Below are 26,886 nucleotides of genomic sequence, written 5' to 3'. Positions count from 1 at the left end.
AACGACTGTAATTAACCAGCTGGATCCTTGCAAGCCTCACATTCATCCAGCATTCAGCAAACATGCACTGAGCCCCTGCTGTGTACCAGGCATTATTATGGGTGCCTGACACAGTAAACAAACCAAAACAGACCAGAATGCCTGGCTGCCTGCCAGCCAGAGGGCTGAGTTCTAGGGAGGGAGAGGGCAACTGCTAACAAGTCAGAGCAATTAATGTGAACCTCCCAGGAGATGGGTCATTTGTGAATGGTGGTTATTATTATTGCTATTGCTATTATTACCATTGAACGTACTGGGGTCTGCAGTTTGTAAGTCAGTCCCCCCTCCCGGCCCTGAATTACATAATCATTTGGAGGGAACAATAGAGGTGGGTGTTTGGACCCTTTTGGGATGATAACTCCCAACCTGGAGTAGGGGGAGGCCTGCCCTGCTGGGCAAGGAAACCACAGCCTCCCCTTTCTGCCTCCCAGGTAAGCCCACGAGGTCTGAGGCCAGAGCTCAGCCAGGCTAAGGCAGGGGGAACTAGACCCTCGGGAGGGCAAGTCCCCAGGGCTTGGGGTGGGGAGAGGGCATGAGGCCCACTGGGCCTCAGCTGCCACCCCCAAGTGGCTGGGGTGACATGGGTTTGCCCTGCGTGCAATGGATAATGACTGTGTTTCTTGTCTTGTCTTTTTCATGCCTGCTCTTTAAACTGTATATTGGCACAACGCCGTCTGAAAAACTCATCCAATCAAAATGCACTATGAAATCCATTTGTTCATCCATGACGTGGTCTGTGTGTTCATACACCAATGACTATCTCCCAACCCACCACCACCACCCCCACTCCCCACCCGGGAACCGAAACCCATTGGTTTTTTGGCACTGGTTACAAATCAACCTAAAAAAAACGCTGAACACACCTCCCCAACTGCCCCCGCCCGCCCGCTCCCCCTCCATCTTCAACATCTGCACCTAGAATCCGGTTGGTCCTTACTTCTTTCTGAAGTCTAAATGCCTTACATTAACTGTGATCGCATCTTCTCGCATCAGCATTGCACGCTGTACCCTGGGCTTTCTAAACTTGGATTGCCTGATGCACCAACCCGCAGCCTACCCGTCTGTCTGTCGTCTGTCTGTCTGTCTCTCCAACATCCCCCCGAGAATCCCTTCCCTGCACACCCTCTCTCTCTTTCCTGGTTGTTTTTATTGGGTTCAGAACCAGGGTTTTCAGTTTGGGTTGGTTTTCGTCTTTTGCAGAGAAAAGGATGGGTTTGCCCCATGCAGCGCCTCCAGCGGGACAAGTCGGGTGACGGGTCTCCGCCCTGACCCTTGCACACATTTGTGCACTCAGAGCCCTCAGCCAGCTCTGTGTCACTCCTGTCCCCTGTCCAGCTCCATGGAGCCCAGGCCCCAGGAACCCCCACCGGGTCCTTCACCCCATTCCAAACCCACAAGCTCTTTGGGCTTGACAAACAGATGTAAATCTCCAAGTCTGATGGAGGAGGTCTAAGGGCCGGCCAGCAGGCCGACAAAGATTCTCAGGCAAGGGGAACTCAGAGCAGCCATGACTCAAGTCTGGCTGCTTCTACACGGGCTGGCTGGATGAGGCCCTCTCCTGGAGCCATGATCCGCAGGCACATGCTCGTGTGCCCCCTAGCCCTCTGCTCTGTTACATCCTTCCACTTGCGCAAACAAACCTTTACCCCAGCACACACTGTCTCCAGCTCTCTACTCACTTGTGCAGCTTCTTGCACACCTGTCACTCTGTCAAGTCCCGTCCGCTCTGTACTTCTCCCACCCACCCCTGAACCCCTTGAAGGACCCCCTGCGTGGCATTTCTGTACCAGGATCCGTCCCCTGCTAGTGGTACTCATGCATTCATGCACCAAACATCTTACTGGGTCCCAACTTCGTGCCATAGATGGAGTGGTGGGCAGAAGAGGACACCATCATTGCCCATCCCCATCATCTACAGTCAGGTGGGGGAGTCAAGCATTGGTCAAATAAACCCTCAATCCCACCTGAAATTCCAACTGTGCTGCAAGCTGAAGGATAAGCAGCATTAACAAGGTGGTGCAGGGAGGAGAGGGCATTCCAGGCCCAGGACAGATTGTGCAAAGGCCCTGGGGCAGGGGGCAGGGTCTGCAAGTGAGGAGGTGTGGCTGGAGCAAAGAGGCCCAGGACAGCATGTGCAAAGGCCAGAGGGCAGGGGGCAGGGGACAGGGTCTGCAAGTGAGGAGGTGTGGCCGGAGCAAAGAGAGCAGAGGAAGGCTGACCTAGAGAAAATGAAGAGGGCAAAAGGGGCAGGTCCCTGGAGCCTTGTGGAAGCCTGGGAGGATTTGGATTGAGGAGGTGCGATTAGATGGTTAGACAAGTTCACTGCAGCTCCAGAGCGGATTGGCTAGGCAGAGGGCGGGGCTGGAGGTGAGCACGGGGAATCCCAGCAAGAGATGACACTGAAGGAGGCAGATGGGTCAGATCTGGGCTGGGGGTGGAGAGAAGTACCTGGAGAGACTTGAATCTGGCTTGAACCAAGAGTTAGGGAAGTTAGGGACCACCTGGAGAGGACCAGGGTGGGGGAAGCGCATGATTCAGGGCACAGCAGGTTTGGGGTGCCTTTAAGGGCACTTCAAGAGAAGTCAGGTAGGCAGGTGGTTATGGGGTCTGGAGCTCAGAGGCAAGTTTTGGGCTGGAGGTGGGGTCTGCAAGAGGATTTCCAGGGGGACCCCAGAAGTCTGGTTCCCATGTATGGGAGCAATCACACCACTGATCGCAGCCAGCCTTCCAGGGCCTGTGTCCCACCCTCTCACCCTACAACTGGGAAGCACAGGGCAGGGTTGAGGAAGAGGACCCCCACCAGGCTGGGCGAAAGCTGCTCCTTCCAGGCTATGGATGGAAAATGGAAGCTAGGAAGAGGGAAGCCACCGGAAGGTCTGTGAGCATTTGAAGGACTTGAAGCCGACCCAGGAAGAGAGGTGGGGCTGGATGAGCGCAGTCAGTGCCCTCCCATGCTCCCAGACCTCTCTCATCTCCACCCCCTACCTCCCTCGTGTGTTTCCTTTCTCCCTCGACTCCAGGAAGGGCAGCATGCTCTGCACGCAGCTCCCTGCGGAACCCCTTGCTTCTGCACGGTGGCAGGACCCCCCGGCTCCACCCGAGCCCCTAGAGGCTGCTTCCAGGTCTTGCCTGCCTTTGCATGCTGGGCCGAGTCCACATGTTATGACCCGCCCCCATGAAGGGATGGCTTGTACTCGGGAATGGACGGTAGGGGCCTGGGGACACCTGGGCCATCGGCCCCTCCCCAGGTGGAGCTGGGTGGCCAGGCAGGGCTGGGAGTCAGGTCTGCAGGGCATGGAGGGGTGGCTCCCCACTGTTCTGGGTTTGGGGGGCTTATTCAAGGCCCTTGGGGTATTCTCCTAGTGGTTGGGCCAGATGTGGCCAGGGTAGGATCTCCCAGTCCCCTCCCCCATCCTAGAGGCCTCAGGGCCACGGATGTGTCCCAGAGAGCATCCTAAACTTTGCCACCAAATCAGAGGCCTCTTGTGAGCCCCAGAAATGTCTTGAAACCCCATCTCTGCCTCTCAGCTCCCAGGCCAGACATAGTGCAAAATACAGACCTGGTAGCTGAGAAGTCATGACAACTAAAAAGCAGGATGCCCACATAACTAACTCATCATCCAAACTTTTGAGTCCAAATGGGGTGCTGTGACCATCAGGGCAACCTGTTTGGTCACCTCTGTGCCATTTGGGGGGTGAGGGCTAGGCCAGCTAAGGACCCTCTGCCTCCAACCACTGGGTGACTGACCAGTGGCGGTTTCTGTGTCTGACTGAGGCAACGGTTTCAAACCCAAATGCCACTGGCGGCCAAGCAGATGTCACAAGCCAAGAAAGCAGGTGTCATTTCTAGAACAAGGCAAATGAGGACATATGGCCTGCTTCTAGGGGGCAGCCACATCTGAGCCCCAACTAACTGGTGCCAGGTCAGAAGCGGGCCCAAGGTAGCCAGAAAGCCTGATTTGGAGGCAAAATCTGATATTTACACACTGGCAACTTTTTAATTAAAAAATAAAAATCCAAGCCCAACCAAATAGCTTTGTCAGCCAGATTCGGTCTATTTGGGACTTCTGGCCTCCTGTACTCCACTGGCACCCCCTGAGGCCCCAAGGAGGCAAGCTTCAGGACAGTCACATAAGGCCTCCTGAGAGCATGTGCCCATCTTGGGCTGGCTTCGCCCCCACCCCCACAGCTGCTGACACCCCCACCCTGGGTTCTTCTGGCTTGGGTGGGAGGAGGTAGATGCAGTGACTAGACAGAGGGCCTTTGAGCAGAGGCAGGGTCCACCCAGGGAGGTCCTGGGGGCAGGGATGGCCCCACCTCCCTGCCCCCAGTACTGGCCCCTTGGGGGGCCTGGGCTGACTGCGAGCTCACCCACCCACGGGCGCTGCTACTTCCTGCTTCCCGCAGGCCTGGTCCCGTGCTACTCCACCCAGCCCCAGAAGCTGAGAAGCCATCCCTGAGAGGGGGGAAAAGGGCCCCAAATGCATCTTCTCGACTCAGCGGGCAGCGAGGACTCGCCCTGCAGCCGAACAGCCCCAGCTCCCTCCCATCCTCCCCATTCCCGCTCGCCAAGGGGGTAAGAAAAGATGCACTTCTGCTTCTCCGAATTGGCTCTAGCCGCTGCTCCTCTTGGCCGTGGGGTGAGGTCAGGGCGGGCAGGAGCGGGTGGGCAGCTCGGCAGAGCAGGGCAGGATGCCCAGTGAGTCCCATGACAGATGCATTTCTGGCCCGGAGCGTAACATGCCCTCGGAACCCGAACATACCCACCAGGCCTGAGCGTGCTGGCTACCCCCACCCCGCCCTGGTGTTTGTGCATCGTACACGTGTGATGGATTCAGCAACTTGATCCGCTTGTGTCCTATCGTCTCAGTGCATTTGGTTGTTGGGAGAAACAAAAACCATCTCGATTTTTTTCCTGATTGGATGATTCGGATATATTTTCTTTTATTTGTTCTTTTGTTATTTCTTCCCTACCCCCATTCCTTTTTCTTCCTTTTTCTTTCCTTTTCCCCATCGTGGGTGGGACTGGCAGGGAGGGCTTATGCTTTTGAGTTGATGCCTTTTCCTTCCTCCTATCTTTATCCCACCCACCCACTCCCGACATTGATCCTTTTTCGAGTTTTTTCCTCTGCACCATTGCATTAATAGTGCTTTCTCTCCTCTCCCTCCTTATTTGGGGTCTGGCTTGCTTTTTCCTGTTGGTTGGCTTCATGTAGGGGCCTCTGTGAGTGGTGAAGGCTCTGAGCCCCTGGGGGTGGGTGGATGGTCACCCCTCTTTCTCCATCTCCCCAGAATAACTTCATCAATCTGAGTTTCCTCCGCCTCTTCCGAGCTGCCCGACTCATCAAGCTCCTCCGTCAGGGTTACACCATCCGAATTCTTCTCTGGACCTTTGTGCAGTCCTTCAAGGTGAGCTTGTGCTGCCAGCCCAGAGTTGAGAAGAAAAGCACAAACAACTCCACCCCTAATCTCCATCCCAACATCTCTGGCTAAATCCAGAAATCAGGTAGAAATGCCTCTGTGATGCACCTTACTGAGAATCTGTTACCTGCAGGGTCCTTGTCTAACTTTCTGCCCTTGATGTGTCCTTGAGAGCTCCAGGGGGAATATCCCATGGTGCTTTGCCACCACAGCCTCGGTTCCCCGCAAGTCCTGGCATTGCTCTGGTGCAGCATGCAGCATGGGGACCAGGGCCCCCAGCACTGTTCTCCATTGCCTTCCTTCCCACCAGGCCCTGCCATATGTCTGTCTGCTGATCGCCATGCTTTTCTTCATCTACGCCATCATTGGGATGCAGGTGAGTGCCAGCACCCCCGCCATGTTCCCTGAGCCCTCCCGAGGGGAGCCATGGCCTTCAGGCATGGGTGGGTCAGGGAAAGCCAGTTCAGAGATCACCATGAGGGTTGAGGGGGGTTGCCCTGAAGCCACTAGGGAGCATGGCTGCCCCTGGTCATCACCCTCTGATTCCCCAGGTGTTTGGCAACATTGGCATCGACGTGGAGGATGAGGACAGTGATGAGGATGAGTTCCAGATCACTGAGCACAACAACTTCCGGACCTTCTTCCAGGCCCTCATGCTTCTCTTCCGGTGAGAGGGGGGCATGTGTTCATCCTGCTCTTCCAGTAGGGGGCGTAGCCTCTTCCTTCTGTTCCTGTGAAGCTGAGGGTGGGGGCCAGGACCTAACTCTGGGACACAAGTACGGAAGGCATCTTCAGGCATTATCTCATTGAATCCTCCTAACTGTCCTGTGAGGTGGGGATCTGTGGCAGCCCCATCTGACAGATGAGAAAACTGAAGCTTTTAGACACTGAGGCTTCATTCTTAATCCTGGCTGCTCATTAGAGCTCCTTCATGCACTAGTGTGAGGTTTATTGAGCACCTTCTGTGTGCCAGGCATTGCCGTAGGTACTAGAGACAAAGCCGAAAGAGATATTCTCTGTTCTCTGGTAGTTTATGTTCCCAGTGGGGAGAGGGGAAATAAAGCTAATTACAGAGAATGGTATAAGGGGATAAAATTCAAGATTAAGAGGGAAATGGAGACACAAATTATGTATGATTCCACCTATATGAAGTACCTAGGATGGACTAATCCAAAGAAACTAAGGTGGACTAGAGCTTATCAGAGGCTGGGTAAATGGAAAAATGGGGAGGCATTGCCTAATAGGTACGAATATTCAGTTTGGGATAGATGGAAATGTTTTGAAGGTGGATAGCAGTGATAGGTGCACTGGTTTGTGGATGTACTTACTGCCACTGAATTATACGTTTAAAAATGGTTACAGTGATAAACTTTATGTTGTGTCTATTGGCAGGTCATGCCACCCTGGAGTGGGGGGTGACATTGAAAGGAAATAGGTGAGGGAAGGGAGCTTTGTGGATATCTAAGGAAGGGCAGTCCAGGCAGCAGACACAGCAAGTGCAAAGGCCCTGAGTCAGGAGTGGCAGGTATGTTTGAGGAGAGTGAGGATCTCAGTGTGTGGGGAACAGAGTAACCTAAGGAGAAAGTAGCAAATGATGACAATCTCCTGGAGGATAGGAGCTTTTAAAACATACCTACGTCCCCACGCTCCATCCCAGACCAATGAGAATCACCTTTCTGTGATCCTAGAGAAAAGAAGTGGTTTACCTGGGACTCAAACCCATGCCAGTCCAGCTCTAGAGCCCAAGTTTTTAACCTCAGTGTTCTGCCCCCCCTGGGGGAGTGTTGGTGTCCAGAGGTCCCTGATAACCCCTCTCTGTCCTCAGGAGTGCCACTGGGGAGGCATGGCACAACATCATGCTTTCCTGCCTCAGCGGGAAGCCGTGTGATAAGAACTCTGGCATCCTGACTCCCGAGTGTGGCAATGAATTTGCTTATTTTTACTTCGTTTCCTTCATCTTTCTTTGCTCATTTCTGGTGAGTCTGGACGTGTGGGTGTGGGATCCTGAGATCTGGCTCCCTCTCGGGCATGGGTTTCTCTAGAATGTGGCTGCATCACAGACTTGCTTCCTCCAAGGCTTCTCTGAGCCAGCTGGGCATTAGGGTAACCAGGGTTTCTCAACCTTGGCACTATTGACATTTGTGGCTGGATTGTTATCCATGGTGGGGGCCATCCTGGGCACTGGAGGGTGTTGACAACATCCCTGACCTCCACCCACTAAATGCCAGTGGCAGACCTCTCCCACTCAACCCAGGTGTGACAACCAAAGATGTTTCTAGACAATGCCAACACCACCTGCAGGGGAGGGACAGAATCTTCCCCGTTTGAGACCCATTAGATTACACTGAGGGCAGACTAGAGCCGAGAGCCAGTCCTGTGGCCCGTGGTAGCTATAGAGGATACGATTTATGTTCTCTCTCTCTGGAGCAGTCAGAACACAGCCAGAACAGAAACTGTCCAGGTGTTTCAAGTGGAAGGAATTTAATACAGGGATTGGCTGCATAGGGTTGAATGGGCTCAGATAAGGCTCAACTCACCAGGGACCACCAGCTGCAGGAAGGCCAGGACTGGGGAATTAAAAGGAAGAGAGGGTGTCACCAACCTGCGTAGCTGCCCCTGGCACCCCCAAGAGTGCATCTATACTGTACCCTAGGTTTCTGCTGTCCCTGTGCAATTGCAGAGGATAGTAACTTCTGTGGCTGCCGTGACAAGTACCACAAGCTGGTACTTGTCCCCCTGAAAGTAACAGAAATATATCCTCTCACAGTCCTGGAGGCTAGAAGTCCAATCAAGGTGTTGGCAGGGCTGTGTTCTCTCCAGAGCCTCTGGGGCAGGAGACTTCCAGGCCCTTCTTCCGGACCTTCTTCCAAGAGGATATGCCCCCTACTGGAAGAGCAGGATGTAATACCAGTGTCTGCTGGCCAAAGCCTAGCATACCTGCTGTCTGCAGAGGCCCTGCAGCCTCAGTCTCCCAGCCCCTCAAGTCCAGTGTTTGCAGCCTCTGACCCAGAAGGACCATGCCCAATTCCAAATTCCCAGAAGAGTCTGAGTGGGCAGCCCAGCCCCTGGTCAAATGACCACCCTTGTCCAAGCAGTTTGGGTGCATGTGGGGACAAGATCTCACCATACAGCCCATCTGGGAAGGGCAGGCACCTGAGAAGACACCTCCAACACTTGACCGTCAGCCCCTGAAAGGCAGAAATTTCTGTTTTGTTCACTGCTTGTAGCCCCTCACCTAGGACAGCTACTGTCACACAGCAGGGGCTCAATCAATATCATGAATTAAAGATAGAATCACTAATATTAGAGGCACCTAAGATTATGAGTTATTATTAATCACCTACTATGTTTATATCTAAACATTCAGTTAATACCTACTATGTGCCAGGCGTTATGCTAGGCACTGGGAGTATAAGTAGAGAACATGGCTATTTGCAGGAGTGATGGGAAGACAAGTCAGCAAACAATAGCGATATAATCTAACATGTGCTGTGATGGGGGAGATTCAGACTGAGGGAAGGAAAATTTCAAAGTGTAGCAGGAACTAGAACATATATTAAGCAAATTGGTTGCAAGTGACAGACACTCAGCTGAAACTCACCTAAGCAGCACATGCAGTTCACTGAGTTTTGTAACTGAAAAGTCCAGGTGAGGCTGGGTCGTGGACTCCAACCTCTTTGCAATTCTCCACATTGGCTTCATTCTCACTTTCTCCCGGTAGAGACAAGGTGGCGACCAGACTGCCAGCAAAAATCCCAGGGAAGGCTTTCATTGGTCACCTTGGGTCATGTGCCCCTCCCTAACCAATCACAGGCCTGTGTTATATGACCACCACCTGTGGAGCCGTAAAGTGGAAGTCACCACTAGGCGTCCAACTAGAGTGTCTTAAGTTTAAAGGAAGAGGGCTTCCCCAGGTACTGCTGCCCAATAGGAGGAAAATCCTGATGTTCACTAAAAAAGCAACATTTACAAAGGCCTGGAGGCAAGACCAATGCAAGCTCCCCGTGTGCTAAGGGCAGGAAGAACACATGGAAAGGTGCTACCAGACGCAGACGAGAGCAGGAAAGTGATCCACCCATGCAAGAAATATTTGCTGAGTGCCTACTGTGTGTGATGGGGCTGCCAAACACAAAGTCTTGCCCACATGGAGCTCTCACGTTGGCCTTTCTGGAGGCCAGGTATGAGAGGATTTGGGGCCATGGGGTCCCTTGGCATTGAGCCCCTTTTAACATTTGCCTCTCTTGCCTCTCTGACTGTCTGTCTCTATCCGTCACTCTTGGTGTTTGTATCTTTCTGTCTCCCTTTCCCCATCTCATGTCCCTCCCTCTCTCCCTCCGGGCCTCTGCATATGTGTGTGGGGTGCATCTTGCCCTCTCCCACTCCCTCTTGACCCCTGGGGTCCCCACAGATGCTGAACCTCTTTGTCGCCGTCATCATGGACAATTTTGAGTACCTCACCCGAGATTCCTCCATCCTGGGTCCCCACCACCTGGATGAGTACGTGCGTGTCTGGGCTGAGTACGACCCTGCAGCGTGGTAAGGAGTCACCCTGAAACCTCCAGCCATGTTACTCACCTTTCTCTGCCCCTGGAGCACAGGCTAGGTCAGGCCCGAGACTTCAGGGCGCTGGGTCCCCGGGGAGCTAGTGGGGATCTCAGGGGCCAGGCTAGAGGAAAGAGATGAGGATCAGCACCATCACACATCTCAGGTTAAATGCTTTGGGAAGCCACCCCCTGCCCAAGCATCAGGCTTTCTGGGAGACAAGGGAGGGAGATGATGGGTTTGCCTCTGTGAGTCTCTCCTGTCCCTCACTACAAGGCCTTTAGATGGTAAGGACCTCAGCCAGGCCCCAGGGAGGAAGCCAGAGGCCTCTCAGCTTCAGTTCCTTGGGAGCAATGGGAAAGGGGCTGGCCTAGCTCCCGTGGCAAGCAGGATAGTCTGCAAACGCAGAGTAGCAGAAGCCAGCTCCCCCTGGGATCTCAAGACCATGGAGCAGGTGATCATTCAAGGCCAAGGGCAAATAACACAGCCTAGTTGGCCCTTGCATGTTCCTGTTCATCTAAATAGTGAGCTCTCCCATCTCCGTAGGCAGCAGAGTGCCCCCTTCTGGCTGATAGGTGATGGTTTCAGAGGGGCTGCTTCATTCCGTGTGTGTGTATTGAGCACCTGCTCAACACCAAGCCGTTGCAGGACACTCAGAGGTGCCATCCTGATGCTCAGAGCCTACCAACCACTAACTGAGGATTCAAGTTCAGGCTGGGCTTGGGGCCTGAGAAAGCGTTAACAGGGGCCCTCAGCAGCCTGAGCGCTGGAGGGGAGGCCTCACGAGGAAGGCCGGGAGGAGTCAATCTTTGCCATTCCTGCAGCCCCAGACAAGTCCTCCGAGAGACCGAGAGGCTGGGGTGAGCCACGGGTCTGGGGCTTGACTTTTGGCCAATTCCTAACTCTTCCTCTTTTGATTTTAGGTCACAGCAGTTGGATGCTGTCCCCCTGTCCTCTATTCCACAAGCCCTGCCCCCAATCCCTCCAATGTAGCCCATGTAGATTGGAGGAGGGAGATACAGAGAGAGCCCTGGGGGAGGTGCCCCCCAGCCCAGAGCTCCTAGCACACCTCACCCGAATCCCCCTGCCTCCAGAATCTGGGAGCATTTCAGGGACCTTCATTCATCCCGTTTCCCGAGCCCCCTCAAGCCAGCGGGTCCCCAGCCCCTGGCTGCACGACTTTGCTGTGTGCACAGGAAGCCAGCATGAGGGCAGCCTGACCCATGCCTCCACTAATCCCCTCTCTTCTCCTTTCAGCGGTCGGATTCATTATAAGGATATGTACAGTTTATTGCGCGTAATATCTCCCCCTCTCGGCTTAGGCAAGAAATGTCCTCATAGGGTTGCTTGCAAGGTTTGATTTCCACTAAAACCTGCTAGCATCCATGGAATGAGTGTGGCTTGGGGTTCTTCAATATATATATTTCATATATATATATATATATATATATAAAAAAACAGAGCCATGTCTCTCTCTTGCATTAAACTAGAAAACTCTTAGCCAACAGAATGCGGTCACGTAGACTCAATGAAGCATCATGGAACATATCTCTCCGTTCCCTTCAGCCATTTCTGCTTGCTCTTAGCTGCAGCTGCCCATCCCAGGGTCTCAACGGCACCCCAAATTAGACACGTCCAGGGGGGGATCGTAACTTTGCATCAGCTGCCCCATCCACCTCCTTTCTCCCCGTCCACCCTTCACCTCCCAAAGCCCCCCCAGCCTTCCTGCTACAACCCCCAGCCCCTCCTCCCCATCTAGGCCCCCTCAGAGACCAGCCTCAGCCAAACCAGAGAACCTGACCCAATGTTTAAAATAATTAAACCAAAGCATCTCTCCAGGCCCTCCAAAACAAGAACTCCCGCTTCCTCCGCATTCCACCAGAACCATAGCTCAGAGTCCAAACTGAATCTGACTGTTCCCTTTTCTCTCTCTCTCCCCCTGCTTTGTGAGCAGTGAAATAATCTTTTTTTTTTAATTACTTTTCCTTCCATTGTTTTTCCTCCTCTTTTCCATTTATTTGAAATACCTATTTTACCGTTCTCTGCATCTTTCTCTATTTTTTCGGCCCGTGTGATTTTTTTGGTTATGGTTTTGGTTTGGTTTGGTTTTGGTTTGGATTTTCCTCCATTTCTTCCCGCCCCACTCCACCCCACCCCCCCTTCCCTTGGTTCTCCGTTCCCACCCCCGTTTTTTGTTTCCGGTGCTGCCAGGGGCCGCATGCCTTACCCGGACATGTATCAGATGCTGAGACACATGTCTCCTCCCCTGGGTCTGGGGAAGAAGTGTCCGGCCAGAGTGGCTTACAAGGTAGCTACCCTTGCCAACCACCGAAGTCCGGGCACCGGGGATTTTTCCGTGCTGACCAGAAACAGCCAAACGAGTCTCTTTTTCCAGCCTTCTTTTTCTTTTTCTTTTTCTTTTTCTTTTTTTCCCTTCCCTCCTCAAGTATATGGATCATGACCAACCCTTGACTCTAAGCAGCACACTGTGTCCGTCTTTTCTGATGAGTGTGTCTTGGTGTTTTGAGACTCCATTATGGCCGACACGCCAGGGGGAGGAGGAGGGGAGCTCCCAGGACCCCTGGCACCTGGTCCCTTGGGAGCCAAATTGGACACAAACACTTCCCGGGGAGGGGGTCACCACCGTGCCTCCCTTCTGCCCACCCAGAGCAGCCCCCATGCCTACGCTGGGGCAGGTGCCTTGCAGCAAGGGGGCTTTGCCCGCCCCACAAGAAGACGAGGCCCCGACCCCATCTTGCATCTCCACCCCAGGGCCAGCAGCCCCCCTTCCCCACTGCACACGTACCTGAAGCTGATCTCTGACCTAGGGCCTTGGGGGATCCGAGACGTCCCAGGGAAGACCCAGAGCCTCTCCTCTCCCCAGCCTTCCTTGCACCAGAGTTGCTTCCCCAGCCCCCAGCCCTACACCACCCATCCCTGCCTAGACACCCCAACATGCCTCTCCATTGTTCCAGAGTGGGCAGGAGGGCCGCAGCTGGACCCCTGGACCGTGGCACCCTGACGCAGGCCATGCACGCTGCCTTGGCGGGGGCCTGGGGAGGGCAGGCACCATGGCCGACCGGGGGTGCTGCATGCTGGCTGAAGGAGCAAGGGTCCTGCCTCCAGGCGGCTGGGCCAGACCACCTCTCCAGACCCCTGTCCCGGAATCTCCCTTGGCACCCAAGGACAGATGCTCTGTTACCTCCAACTCATCCACGAGAAGTTCAAGGGCGACTTAAAGTCACCCCAGCCCATCCAGAAAAATGGCCCCATCTTCCCATTCTCCCATCCACCTTGGCCCTCCATGTGTCTGCAGAGTCCTCCTTCCCTCCTGTCAATGCTATTCCTTCCTGCCTCATGTAGCTGCCTCCCCACAACCTCATTCCTCTCCTCTCCCTCCGTGCACCCCTCCCTCCCAGTCAGGGGCAGGAAGAGGCTGTCCCAGCAGCATCTTGGACCAAGCCTCCCCTTCTACCTGTTCCTGCTCTGGTTTGCCCTTTGTCCCTTCTCTCAGTCTCTGCTTGGCTGAGTGTTGTGTGCACGAGAGAGAGGGAGGGAGCATCCTTCCCCTCCTGTGCAGGGCTACTGTGGTTCCACAAGGCACTTTTGTGCAAATCTGAAGAGGGCACCCTTTCCACAGAACACTCGTCTGTTGGAAAATTCTTATAATCCACTCATGTGGTGAGAACAAGACACTTTTCTGTTATTACCTGGGAAGCAGTTCATTGGAATACAAATCCATGCTTTCTAAGATGTGGAGCCTTTTGTGCAGTGCACAACCTGTGTAGCTGTGCACAGCGACCCAGTCTGTGTGTGTTTATCTACCACCTCCATCCCTTTCCTGCTCCCACCCCTCTCTCCTTTCTACTCCAGGCTTGCCCTCTCCTTCCCCGTCTCCAACTCTGTTTCCTGCTGACGTGTGTCTGAATCCCCTGGTGAACACCAAAACTCCCTCAAGTCCTGTCTCTGTGCCACCTCACCAGCCCAGCGCCCTTTCCCATGCCACCAAGCATGGGGAACAAAGTCCCTGCCTGGGACACAGGGAGTCTTTTCTTCCCTGGGCCACGGGGTGCCCCTCCCCCTTACCCCCTGCCACTGCACAGAGAGCCAACATCTGGACATGCCCCCGAGATACACTTTCCACGGAGCTATGAATGAGTCTCGAGATCCCGTCTGCATGTGCCTGTCTGCTGCTCTGTGTGACACGGCCTCGCTGCATGTCTGCGAGGGGCCCGCCCCATTAGTGGGGGGCCGCCTGCCTGCTGCTTCTCAGAGGAATGATGCAGTCTGTGCCCATCTGGGTGGGATGGGGAGCTGCCAGCCCCCCAGCGGCTGTGGCCGTAGACTCCTGTGCTTGGCTGCCGCATGGGTTGCTGCAGTCGGCTTGCCTCATGTTTCAGGGGGTCGGAATGGAGCGGAGCCATCCAGAAGAACTCTGGGCAGAGCGAGGGTCTGGGCGAGCCCTGGGGATACCAGCTCTAGGGTGCACTGGGTGGGAGAAGAAAGAGCACTCCAGCATTAGAAGTGGCCACAAGTGCCCAGTGCCCGCGCCGTGGGGCACAAAGGGGAATCAGTAAAGGGAGTGCTGGGGTGGGTAACCTGAGGGTGGGGGGCACCTGAGTCACTGCCATCAGAGTTCTTCCTGGCGCTCCCTGGGCACTGTGGGTCTGGCTCACAAGGGAGGGGGAAAGAGTGCCTGGGAATGATTGTGTCCTTGCCTTTGGTTTTCTGTAGAGGCTCCTGCGGATGGATCTGCCCGTTGCTGATGACAACACCGTCCATTTCAATTCTACCCTCATGGCTTTGATCCGCACAGCCCTGGACATCAAGATCGCCAAGGGTAAGGGTAGGGATGGGAGCAGTCAGGGCAGGTTGGGCACGGGGCCTCGGAAGGGAGAGCAACAAGTAGCCAGGGATCCCCCTCCCTGCCTGAAGCCAGAGGAGCTGCTGCCCCAGCTGGATCCTCACTGGCTCAGCGATAATCTCATGCACACTTCGCACGCACCACACTCTGCTCTAAGCATGGGGGACACAGCAGCTTACACTTCCAGTTAGGGAGGCCTCCCTGAGGAGGCTCTGAAGGAAGTGAAGTGTCAGATCACATGGATACCTGGAGAGAAGGTGTTCCAGGCAAAGGAACTAGCAAGTGCGAAGGCCCTGAGGTAGGAGGCCACCAGGACTGTCTTAAGCTAACTTGCTCTGAGCGAGGGAGGGCCACCACCCAGCATCCAGAGCAGAGGAGAGACCTGAACCCGCTCACCTCTGACCAGGCTCCCTCAGGCTGCAGTGGGGAGACTGGACTGGGAGGAGGCCCGGGTGGAGGCCACTGACATAATCCAGGTGAACTCAGCCTGGCAACTCGACTCAGGGAGTAGGGTGCATTCAGGTTCCAGGTATTTCCTGGGAGCCAACCAACTGGATGGCCAATGGATCATATGTGAGGCATGAGGGAAAGAGGGGCATCAAGGTCACCCCCAGGGGTTGAAGCCTGAGCACAGAAAGGATGGATTTGCTGTTGACTGAGACGGGGAAGAGGTGGGAGGGACGGGTCTGGGCAAAGGACAGGGAGGAGGGTGGTGTCGGTGTGCAGATGCAGAGTAGGCAGGCGGCTCTCCAGCTTATACTTCCCGAGAAGGTTCTGAAGGAGAGCTGATGAGCCTGCCCACCTGGCCCACAAGGAGGAATCAGGAGGCCTCAGGTGCTGACAGATTTTAAGCCAAGAACCTGGACAAGTTCTCCCGGGGGTGAGTGTGAGCCCAGTGACCAGCAAATGTCAAGCCTGGGACCACTCCAGCATTAGAAGTGGCTACCAAGGGGTGGGCAGGGACCAGAGCTGCGTGGCCTCCTGGAGGGCAGCCCTGTGGGTGTGGCAGGTGCTAAGCAGCGGCCAAGGAAGACAGAGGCCAAAAATGATCGGCAGGTTTCTTGACAGGTCATCGCTGGTCGCTCTGACCAGGGCAGGTCTGATGGAGGGGTGAGGTCTCCCCAGCCCGGAATGGCGTTCAGAGGCCTGACGACGAATAAAGATGCTTTTATCAGACAGGACACTCTAAGTGCTTACAGTTGACCCCCCAGGAACTGGTCAAGAACCAGGCCTTTCTTTGGAATGTGCAGGGTTTGGACAACCCAGGCCTGCTGAGTTGTCCTTTACCACAAAAATCCCTTCTGTGGGACCCAGTAAGTCCAACCTTTATGATACCTACCAGACAGCCCACCTGAGGATTTCAAGGATTCCTGGGGATATGCCTGCATTTGGTCGCCACTCATACCCCAGACGCTGCTCAGGTCCTCTCCGAGCCAGGGACCCCTCTCCATCCTGCCCTCAGTGAGGGCACCAGGCCCAGTCCCAAGTTCCCAGGCCCAGCTGACCCAGGCTCTGGAGGTAAGGAAGGTCAGCTGAGGGCCTGGCGACAACGATGTAACAGTGATGACAGTCCCAGCCATCCTAGCAGATTTGCACGTCGGGCCTGCTGAGAGTATAACGCACACTTTTTCTCCCAACAGCTCAATCTAATTGTAAATGTGCTGAGTTCCTTTCTAGCCATCATAGCTGTCAGGGGAGGCAGTTTGAAGGGGTGGGGGATAGATTAACCTCAGCCATTCTTCAGATTCTCTAAAACTGGGAGGCCATTCTGAGCTGGAGACTTGGGAGAAAGAGTACAGGTCTCTCTACTTAGGTGTCTGGGTCCCATCTACGTCCCTCTTTCTTCTCAACTGGTCTTCCCCCCACCCCCTCCCCTCTGTTTTCTCCCCCCAAGAAGAATCTCATTAATTAAGTGCAGCTACGTTGACGTCTAGGGCTTCAACATGAATTCTGGGGGGACACAATTAATCCCTAAAGGCTGGTGTCTTTCTTTTCTTCATGCAAAACAGGAAACATATAAGCTGTCAGGAGAGAGTGACTCCTATCAGACAATGAATGTCATGATCTCTTCTTTCCCTCCCTGTGTCTCTGAGAAGGAGCCACAACAGAGACCCTGGGCACCTCACTTAGCTGCAGTGGACAGGAGACATAGCTATTAATTCCAGCAGCTTCCCGTGAGGAAAGGAAGGTATGGGGTGGCTTCAGAAGTCTTATTAAGGGTCCACCAGCGTGGGATTTTCCCAAGGGCCCCCACAGTAGCTGTGACCTCCCAGCCCGTGTCCAGGCCCACCCATCAGCCCCACTCCCAGGCAGCTGCGTCTCAGTGGCCACAACCAGCTGCATCCCCAGTGACCAAATGAAGACCAGACCGTGGAGCACGCCATCTAGTGGACGAAATGGGGAACAAGAAGGGAGAAAAGAAAACCGGAGAAGGGCATGGAAGGTGTTGGGGTGGGTGGGTCTGTTTTAGATCGGGCGCCAGCTAGATGACCTCTTTGGTACAAGGTTAGAGCAGGATCTGGAGGAAATAAGAGCGGGAGCCATGTAGATATTTGTAGAAAGAACTACCCTGGCAGAGGAAACAGCCTGTGCAAAGAAAGGCCCCTGAGGCAAGTCCGTGCCTGGTGAGTTTGAGAAACAGTGAGGAGCTCAGTGTGGCCGGAACAGAGTGAGCCAAGAGGGGGATGTAGGAAAAATGAAGACAGACCGTGGGGAGCCTTGCGGGCTCACGGTGAGGTTCTGGGCGATCCCCCTGGGTGAAGTGGGAGCCACGGAGGGCTCTAGGCAGAGGAGGCCCATGACTGACTCAGGTGCTCACTGGCGCCCTCTGGGGGTGGGGAGCAGGGAGACCTGGGCAGAGGCGGCTGCCCAGCTCCAGGTAACACAATTCCCCGCTGCCCCATAGCCTCCCTCCAGAACAGGGTCTGAGCTTTCCCTGCACATAAATAAAAAGGGCCTTGTGAAGGATATGCCCAAAATAAAGCCCTCTGCTTCCACAGTCACATGGGGAGAGAGGAGTGAAAGCCCATGGCAGTTGCCAGAGGCAGCTGGACCCAAGAAATGGGGGAATCAGGGACAGAAGGGCAAAGAGGGCAGGCAGTGGCAAGGAGAGGCTGGCTATTCAGCGGATGTGCTCCTGCAGCTGGTGGTTAAACCACCAAAATACTCTCCTGTCTGGTAGCCGACTCCTGCCCTGCCATTATGTCTCCTGGACCTGCCCCCACATTCCAGCAACTACCCAGTTAATATTTGGCCCTGCAGGGGGCTTTCATGCCCTTGCTGTGGCTCTGTCATCAATGTCCCCTCCATACCTGCTTGCAAATGTGTGGGACAGTGGCCCTGTGCCCAAGGTTGGGGGCTCTGAGACAGAAGTAGAAGCAGGGGCTGGGCTGGTGTATCAGTCAGGATGGACAAGCATGTTTGGCCATAACAAACATCCCCAAACCAACAAAGGTTTGCTTCTCACTCCTGTGGTGTGCCCCTTCTGAGTTGGCAGGGGACTCTGCCCCTCAGTCACTTAGGGACCAGCCATGAGAGAGCAGCCACTGTCTGTGATGCCACCAGCTACCATGACAAAGGGAGAGAAAACTCAGAAGGTGCCCTCACTGGCCATTTGATGCCCTGGCCCCAACGTGGTACCGCACTCTGCTCATACTTCAGTGACAAGAACTCACCCTACGGCCCTGGCCAACCACAGGGGCCAGGAAGAGCCATGCTCCCTTGTGGTCAGGCGGGAGGAACCAGCAATTATTGGCAAAGAGGCTTGATGACCACCATGGCTAGGGGGAGGGACCAGGGACCAGCAACTGCCCAAGGTCACATCTGTGGAAGGGGAGGCTTGGTGGAGAAAGAAACCCCCCCATCGGGACTGCTCTCGGGCATCCCAGCCTCCCTGGGCTTACCCCAAGCCCTCCTCGGACCCATGGGCTGCTGCACTAATAAGCTGATGGCAGACGCTGTCTGGAGGCTGCACACATATCGTCTACTCGAACGCCTAAGCGTCTTGGTGAGGCAGGTACTATTGTTATCATCCGTGTTTCACAGATGGGGAAACTGAGGCACAGAGTAGTAGACTGACCCCTAAGTCACCCAGCTGGCAAGTGGGAGCTGAGCCATCTAGCCCCCCTCGGTGCTGGGCTGCCCCCCATGCAGTCACTGCATGGCCCTGGCCCTGCAGAGGAGCGGAGCCCACATAGTCATGCCTCCTCTGGGCCAGGCCCCCAGAGCCCAGGACTCTGCAGTGCTGAGTCAGCAGGAGCTGTTGGCTTGCCGGCCACCCCAGAGGCTGGCTGTCGCCCAGGCAGGTGGTCAGGGCCTCCGTGTGCACACATTGCAGGTGGGGCCGACAAACAGCAGATGGATGCCGAGCTGAGGAAGGAGATGATGGCCATCTGGCCCAACCTGTCCCAGAAGACGCTGGACCTGCTGGTCACCCCTCACAAGTGTAAGAGCCAACCTGGCCCTGGGCTCCAGGCCGGAGGGGGTGGGAAACAGGCTGCAGACTCAGGGACAGGGCGGGGGTATATAGGGGCCCCCCGCCCGCGGTGAGCCCACCCTGTGCCCCCAGCCACGGACCTGACGGTGGGGAAGATCTATGCGGCCATGATGATCATGGAGTACTACCGGCAGAGCAAGGCCAAGAAGCTCCAGGCCATGCGTGAAGAGCAGGTATGGCCCCCTGCCTGATGGCCCATGCCCCCCAGTCCATCTCTTGGGACCCCTCAGCTGGAAGATGGCACCTTCCTTGTGGCTCTGAGGACCAACCACCCAGTAGGGTACAGCCAGGCCCCCAGGAAGGTCCCTGGCGTAGAAGGGCTCTGCTGAGGAGAGACAGCCTGGATGAATTCTTCTGCCCCAGCAACACTTTCTGGGTGCCCCCTGAGTGCTGGGCACTGTTACCAACCCTGGGGGTGCAGCTGTGAGCAAAACAGATCCGAATCTCTCAGGAGCAGACGTTCCAGGTGGGGAAACGCCCGCAATAATAAATGACCAGATAATAAGACAGAAAATAGTAAGTGCCACGTGGATGCAATTTTGAAATGGGTGATCAGGAAGACCCTCCTGCAGAGGTGATGTCTGAGCAAAGACTTGAAGAAAGAGGAGGGGGAGTGAGTCAAGTAGACACCTGGGGGAAGAACACTGAGCAGAGGGAATAGCCAGTGCAAAGGCCCTGAGGCAGAACCATGAGTTTGAGTTTGGGGAATGGCGAGGAGGTCAGTATGGCAGAATTCAGTGAACGATGGAGGAGACAGGGTGGGAGGTGATGGGCAGATTATGCAGAGCCTTGGAGGCCACAGGGAGACCTTTTGACTGTTGCTCTGAGTGGGGTGGGAGCCAGGCCTCAATTCAGTAGAGGGAGGGAGGGACCTCACTCAGGTGGTCACGCATGCTCTCTGGTGACCATGGAGTAAGAGGCTGGAACCAGGAGACCTGGGAGAAGGCAAATACCCAGGGCCAGGATGGCAGTGGCAGGGCCCGACCTAGGTGGGGGCTTGGAGGGGCAAGAAGCGACCTTTTTGGATGGATTTGGAAGGAATAGCCTAGTGGACTGGCTGACAGAGTAGACCTGACTGTGGGGGGGTGTGCGGTGGAGGTGTCAACAATGGCTTCTGGGATTTCACCAGGGGACACTGAGCATCCCCTCATGGCCTTCTGCTGTCCCACTCACTCATCTGCGGCCTTGGCCAGAGCCTGAGCCTTGGGCACCCTCCCCCACCTGTGCCCTGTGCCCTACCCACCCTGGGCACACATCGCTCTTTGCCTCTCTAGAACCGGACACCACTCATGTTCCAGCGCATGGAGCCCCCGTCTCCAACACAGGAGGCGGGGCCCAGCCAGAATGCCCTCCCCTCCACCCAGCTGGACCCAGGAGGAGGCCTGTGAGTGTCCCTGGTCACGTGGTGGGGGTGGAGGGGCAGGGAGCACTGCTCTCAGGTGCAGAAGCCCCTGGAGCACCCACTGCCACCGTGGCCTCTGTCCCCCATGCAGGATGGTTCATGAAGGTGGCCTCAAGGAGAGCCCGTCCTGGGTGACCCAGCGAGCTCAGGAGATGTTCCAGAAGACAGGCACATGGAGCCCAGAGCGGGGTCCCCCCACCGACATACCCAACAGCCAGCCTGACTCTCAGGTGCCTCTGCCCCGCCACTGGCCCCCAAAAATACAGGAGGGAGGGGTCTGGGCGGGCCCCAGGCCCGCAGTCCCACACATACCAGGGCACCCCTGGGGCCCAAGTGTCAGTCCCTGAGACTCACTGGCCTCACCGTCTGCTCCACAGTCCGTAGAGATGCGAGAGATGGGTAGAGACGGCTACTCAGACAGCGAGCACTACCTCCCCATGGAAGGCCAGGCCCGGGCCGCCTCCATGCCCCGCCTCCCTGCGGAGAACCAGGTGAGGGCTTTCACCCACTGCTATGGGGGAACCGGGCCCCTGGAGCCCCTGCTGGGTGCAGTGATGCCCTCTGCCCCTCCACATCAGCCAGGGTATCTCCTTTCTCCGGGACCCACGCCTGAGCGGGACCACCTGTACCCTCAGCAGCAAGATGCAGACCCCACTGCCCCTCCTGGCCATACCTGGAGTGCCTGAAGGTGCCCAGAGGGCAGAGGGGACCCTGGGGCAGGGCATGGGGGTCAAGCCATTTTCCTCTGCTCCATTTGGAGGTGCTGATAACAGGGAATGTGGAGGACACATGGGGGTGTAGATGGGCTGTGGGAGGTGATCTGTCAGCCCAGGTGAGAGCTGAAGGCAGTACACACACACACACGCACAGACCCATGCACACAGGCGTGCACACACATGCATGCACACATGGGTCTGCTCTTGGGAACTTGACAGGTCCCAGGACCTGGTAGCAGAGTCTGGGTTGGGCCTGACAACAGCTGGGGTTTTTACTTGCTGTATGGTCTCCGAGGGGGTCACTGGGGAGGGGCAGGGTTTGTGCCTGATGTGTGTCTGTGTGTGGCTGCTTTACCAGCTTCGGGGTCCTCTTGGTTGGATGACGGGGGGCAGGGGTATGTCATGGACCCACTGCCCCAGGCCCACAGGGCAGAGGGGCCAGAAGCATGGCTGGCTGCCCACCCGGCCTGAGAGGTGGGGCGGCATGTGTGGCTGCAGCGGTCTCCCCGTGTGCTGTGCCATGGCGTCTGCACGGGGCGGCAAGGCTGTGCTGTGTCTGGCTGGGCTAGAGTGGCTCAGGGACCTGGCCTCTGGCTTCTGGGAACTTGGGTGGGGACACCCAGCCTGCATGTGGCTCCCCAGCCCCATCCTTCCGGGTTCCTATCCCCCCCAGGAGTGAGCCACGGGGTCCCGGGAGAGGGTTGGGACCAGCCAGCTGTTGGCCAACCACCAAGCTTTAAGTGTCAGCCAGAGCCAGGGCTGGAGAGGCTTGCATGAGGCAGAGCCCTGGGCCAGGGGCCTGTGGCCACGCCACCCCATCTGTCAGTCTTGTGCCTCTGCCATCTGTCTGTGGTGTCTCCTGTCTGTCTCCTCTGTGCTGTGGGAGGACAGCCGGCCCGGCTTAGGGTCGCCCACGCACTTGGAACTTTAACCTTTCTTGCCCTGCCCCGCCTCCCAGGACTCTCTCCCCAACCTGGCATCTCCATATACCACCTCTTCCTCTCCCCCCTTGGCTTTTATATTTATTTTCTTCTTTCTGTTTTTCTGTGTGCACCATCCCGTGGGGCTGTGACAGAGGAGAAGGGGCCGGCCACGTGGGAGTAACCTCAGTGTATGTACCGCGCCCGCCTGCGGCCCAGCTGGGCTCCGGCCCCCTCTTCCCGCCCACCCCCCCTCGTGGGCGTCCTGTCATTTCTCCCTGTCCTTGGACCCCACCCCTTTCTTTGCAGCCTGCACCCCTCCCCCTGTGGAGCCCCACCCTCTGTGTGTTGTGTCCTCTGTGTGCCCTGGGGGGTGGGCCTGCCCCCCATCCCTTCTCTTGAGAGCCCCCAAGCCACAGGGACCATCATTGCAAGAAGCCTGACCTACAGCCTGGCCCACTCTTTTCTCAGGGCTTGTTCCCCTGACACCTCTTCTGACCCTCTGGTCCTATCACATGTGTCCCTTACAATTCTGCCTTGGGCAGTGCCAGCAGCTTAGCGGGTTGGGTCCTGGAAGACATCTGCCCCATCTTCCTCCTGTCCCCTCCCAGCCACAGAGAATCACAGGGCCCCTCTCTCCAGGGCTGCAGGCCAAAGAGAAGAACAGGTCCCCCCCAGGCCTCAAACGCCAGGGCAGCCCCTCAAGGGCTCCCTCCCGGAGCAGGAAAATTTAGCCCCAGCTGGTCCAGGAAGACAGCGAGCTGGGGTGCCGGACGCCTGCCCCTGGGCCTGTAGGAGGCCCAACAGCCGGGAGACGCCGAGGCTTCTCGCCCGCCCTGGAGAACAAGCAGTGGCGAGGGCAGGGCTGAGCTGCCCAATGCCTGGGGCTCCGGGGTGCACTCTGGATGAGGGAAGCTCTTCCCTTCGCTGGCCTACCTGTTCCTGGCTGGGCCCCATCCCCAGGGGTGGTCCCAAGTGACTAGCCAGGGCCTCCTGGCCAGAACCCAGGGTAGGCCTGAGAGGGGACAGCGGAGACCGGGCACTGCTTGATCACGAGCCAGGCCCCATGGCACCCCTGGATGGGCACACTCCAGTCGCTGAGGGGTGGTGAGGCAGGATGGATTGGGACCTCTTGGTGCGGGCTGCTGACCCGGGCCTGCCGGGCTGTGCCTCCCCCCCAGACCATCTCAGACACCAGCCCGATGAAGCGCTCAGCCTCTGTGCTGGGCCCCAAGGCCCGGCGCCTGGACGACTACTCCCTGGAGAGGGTGCCACCTGAGGAGAACCAGCGGCACCACCAGCGGCGCCGGGACCGTGGCCACCGGGCCTCCGAGCGGTCCTTGGGCCGCTACACAGATGTAGACACAGGTGGGTTGCCTGCAGGGCCCAGGGGCTAGAGGGGTGAGGGGAAAATAAAGCAGAGCCAGGTGGACCCTGGGGACATGAAATCAGGCCTGGATGGGGGACCCAGGATGAAGCCAGGCCAGCTGCAGCACAGAGCCTGGGGATTGGCCCCCAGAACCCACCAGGCCCTCCTTGGTGCAGGGGAAGGCACCCTCTCTTGGGCTTGCGGACCCCCTTGCTTACCCTCAGCCCCACCACTCCCTCATGGCTATCGTCTCTGACTCCACCCGGCCCAGGCCTGGGGACAGACCTGAGTATGACCACCCAGTCTGGCGACCTGCCATCCAAAGAGAGGGACCAGGAGCGGGGCCGGCCCAAGGACCGGAAGCACCGGCACCACCACCACCACCACCACCACCACGCCCAACCCCCCGACAAGGAGCGCTACACCCAGGAGCGGCCTGAGCACAGCAGGGCCAGGGCCCGGGATCAGCGCTGGTCCCGCTCGCCCAGCGAGGGCCGCGAGCACATGGCACACCGGCAGGTGGGTGTGGCATGAGGCGCCCCTAACCCGCGCCCTCGAAGGCCCCCCACGCACTTGATAGCCACTCTGAGCAGAGCCCCCACTCCCCGCTGCCCACATTGGGCTCCCCAAGCCAGGGAGTGCCCCGGGCGGGGGTAGATACTGCCTCCCCCCACGCTGGCTCCCCACTCTGACCCCAGACCCCTGCCGCCTGCCACCGCCTTCCCTACACCTTCCTCCTTAGTTGTGGGTCACGTCAGTGGTCCTTAGACTCATGCCCTCCGCTGGCTGCCTGCTGCCTTTTGCTTTCCTTTAACCTGGCTTCCGTTTTTGTTTCGATTATGATTTCTGTCCTCTGGACGCCTGTGAGTAATTTTTGAAACTTCTGCTATTTTAACCCCAAAACTTACAAAACTCCATTTCTCATTTCTCTTTTCACTTTGTTGTGTTGGTTTTTGACTCCCCTCCCCCTCCTGTGTCCCTCCTCCCCTCCCCCTCCCCCCGCTCTCCAACCCCCTCCCCCTCCTCTTCACCCCCGGCCCCTCCCCCTCCCCTTCCTGTGGCTGTGGCTTTTCTCCGTTTTTCCATTCAATGTCCTGTGTCCTCCCTTTCCTCGCCCTCCCCTCCCGCCTTTGGTTCTCCTTTGCCCCTCCCCGTCCCTCCCTACCTCTGTGTCTCCTCCTGTCTCCTTCTGGTTGATTTTGTTGTATCTTTTTTTTTGATTTCCTTTGTTTCAATTTTCGTGTAGGGCAGTAGTTCCGTAAGTGGAAGCCCAGCCCCCTCAACATCTGGTACCAGCACTCCGCGGCGGGGACGCCGCCAGCTCCCCCAGACCCCCTCCACCCCCCGGCCGCACGTGTCCTATTCCCCCGTGATCCGTAAGGCCGGCGGCTCGGGGCCCCCGCAGCAGCAGCAGCAGCAGCAGCAGCAGCCGGCGGCGGCGGTGCGGCCGGGCCGGGCGGCCCCCAGCGGCGCGCGGAGGTACCCGGGCCCCGCGGTCGAGCCTCTAGCCGGGGAGCGGCCGTCCGCGGGGGGCCACGGCAGCAGCCGCTCTCCCGCGATGGAGCGGCGGGGCCCGGGCCCAGCCCGGAGCGAGTCCCCCAGGGCGTGTCGCCAGGGCGGCGGCGCCTCGCGGTGGCCGGCGGCCGAGGGGACCCTGGGCCCCCGGCATCACGGCTACTACCGGGGCTCCGACTACGACGAGGCCGAGGGCCCGGGCGGCGGCGGGGGCGGGGAGGAGCCCCGGGCCGCGGCCTTCGACGCGCCGCCCCCCGCGCGCCACGCGTGCTCGCCCAGGACTCCCCGGGCCGCCGCGGGCACGGCCTGCGCCTCGCCTTCCCGGCACGGCCGGCGCCTCCCCAACGGCTACTACCTGGCCCACGGCCCGGCCCGACAGCGTGGGCCGGGCCCCCGGAGAGGCCTGCACGAAGCCTGCAGCGAAACGGACGACGACGACTGGTGCTAAGCCCGGGCGGGGTGGCGCCCGCCCGGCCCCCCCACGCACCCCACGCACACGCACCCCGGGGAGGAGCCGCGCCCGGGCCGCGGGGTCACCTCGCTGCCACCTGCCCAGCACACGGGGGAGGGCCCAGGAGAGGACCTGCCCGACGATCCCGGCCCCAGGAGGGTGACCCCAGGGCCGGAACACCCCAAGCCGTCCAGCGCAGAGACCCTCGGCTCCAGAACAGCCGCTCCTGGGCAGGGACGCGCCCCCCACCCAACCCCGATCCCCCACTTCGGGGGCCCTCGGGAGGGGCAGACAAACCACACAGCCAAGGGATTCTAATTAACTCAGCCATTTTTGGAGAACCTTGGGGAAAATTGAAATTTAAAAAAAAAAAAACATTTTTAAAAGAAAAACGGGGAGTAAAAAACAAATCGCTTCTATTGATGAGTTTTATCATCTCGATTGAATCTTTCCTTTCCCTGGTGAACACGAGCTGGTGGCCCGTGTGCGGCGGCAAAGCCGAAGGAATGGGAAACCCAGCGTCCCACACAGACCGACACGACACGTTCACACCCCACACGTTCTCAGACACACAGGAGTGCTTGCTGGTTATACCAAACCCTACTATTACTGCCTGCAAAAATCAGTTTTAAAAAAATAAACAATTTTTAAAAGGACAAAAAAATTAATGATTGAGAAAAGAAGCATTTTTTTTCTGACATTTGGTCCTGCTTGAAATAACAAAAGAGAAAAAAAAACACCACCACCACCACCGATTTCCTTTGCTTCTTTTTCCCTTTTTCCTACCTTGTTTGAAAACTGTGGGCTTGGGACTGTGAATTATTGCATGACATTCAAAAAAAAAAATAAAGTTGAATCAAAGGGCTTTTGGATTGGATTGGTCTTTACCTGTCTGCAAAGGGCTCCCCAGAGCTCTTTGTGGGGGCCATGGAAGGAGACACTTTGAAAGCGGCTAAGGAAGAGAGGGCTTTAGCTCCCCCCCAACACACCTGAGCTTTCCGCGATGTCTGGGGGGTGTTCTGCATCCAGCAGAGGGAGGCAGACAAGCTCCGCCCCTCACGGGGTGTAGTTGCCAGAGCTCCAGGGATCCCGGCTGCCTTTACAGGCCTGGGGAAGCCAAGGCCAAACCCTGGCTGGAAGGCCGGGCAGTTA

General features: G+C 57.1%; 1 protein-coding gene and 1 long non-coding RNA gene across 6 annotated transcripts in view; one reads left to right on the top strand and one right to left on the bottom strand.

The window, feature by feature from the left end:
* The window catches only part of CACNA1A (calcium voltage-gated channel subunit alpha1 A), a 263,531-nt gene extending 237,596 nt beyond the window's left edge, over window positions 1-25,935 (top strand). Inside the window, exons 34-49 of one of the 2 annotated variants that reach the window (XM_037022578.2) lie at window positions 5,332-5,448; window positions 5,771-5,836; window positions 6,012-6,127; window positions 7,286-7,436; window positions 9,869-9,996; window positions 12,214-12,310; window positions 14,737-14,842; window positions 19,203-19,310; window positions 19,434-19,534; window positions 20,636-20,745; window positions 20,855-20,993; window positions 21,141-21,254; window positions 22,555-22,590; window positions 23,581-23,767; window positions 24,040-24,287; window positions 25,015-25,935. In XM_037022578.2, the coding sequence (XP_036878473.2) occupies window positions 5,332-5,448; window positions 5,771-5,836; window positions 6,012-6,127; window positions 7,286-7,436; window positions 9,869-9,996; window positions 12,214-12,310; window positions 14,737-14,842; window positions 19,203-19,310; window positions 19,434-19,534; window positions 20,636-20,745; window positions 20,855-20,993; window positions 21,141-21,254; window positions 22,555-22,590; window positions 23,581-23,767; window positions 24,040-24,287; window positions 25,015-25,731 (2,541 nt within the window). In that variant the 3' untranslated portion in view covers window positions 25,732-25,935. Of the gene's footprint in view, window positions 1-5,331; window positions 5,449-5,770; window positions 5,837-6,011; window positions 6,128-7,285; window positions 7,437-9,868; window positions 9,997-11,259; window positions 11,357-12,213; window positions 12,311-14,736; window positions 14,843-19,202; window positions 19,311-19,433; window positions 19,535-20,635; window positions 20,746-20,854; window positions 20,994-21,140; window positions 21,255-22,554; window positions 22,591-23,580; window positions 23,768-24,039; window positions 24,288-25,014 lie in introns of both variants that reach the window. The other variant, XM_073220074.1, reaches the window with a different exon arrangement.
* LOC118973190 (uncharacterized) lies at window positions 7,355-25,157 on the bottom strand. Of its 4 annotated transcripts, none has more exons than XR_005062436.2 (4): window positions 24,934-25,157; window positions 10,036-10,126; window positions 9,062-9,200; window positions 7,355-8,648 (listed from the first exon to the last, which is right to left on the bottom strand). It is a non-coding gene; the product is annotated as an uncharacterized lncRNA (long non-coding RNA). The 4 variants fall into 4 exon arrangements; XR_005062435.2 differs by lacking the exon at window positions 24,934-25,157 and having other exon boundaries at window positions 7,355-8,346; window positions 8,585-8,648; window positions 10,036-11,042; XR_005062434.2 differs by lacking the exon at window positions 24,934-25,157 and having other exon boundaries at window positions 7,355-8,027; window positions 8,585-8,648; window positions 10,036-11,042.
* Window positions 25,936-26,886: the final 951 nt, after the last annotated feature.

This window comes from Manis javanica, chromosome 13, assembly GCF_040802235.1.
Source record: "Manis javanica isolate MJ-LG chromosome 13, MJ_LKY, whole genome shotgun sequence".
Taxonomy (NCBI): Eukaryota; Metazoa; Chordata; class Mammalia; order Pholidota; family Manidae; genus Manis; species Manis javanica.
Note: the sequence above shows the minus strand (reverse complement) of the source record. Positions and strands in the feature narration are given on the sequence as shown.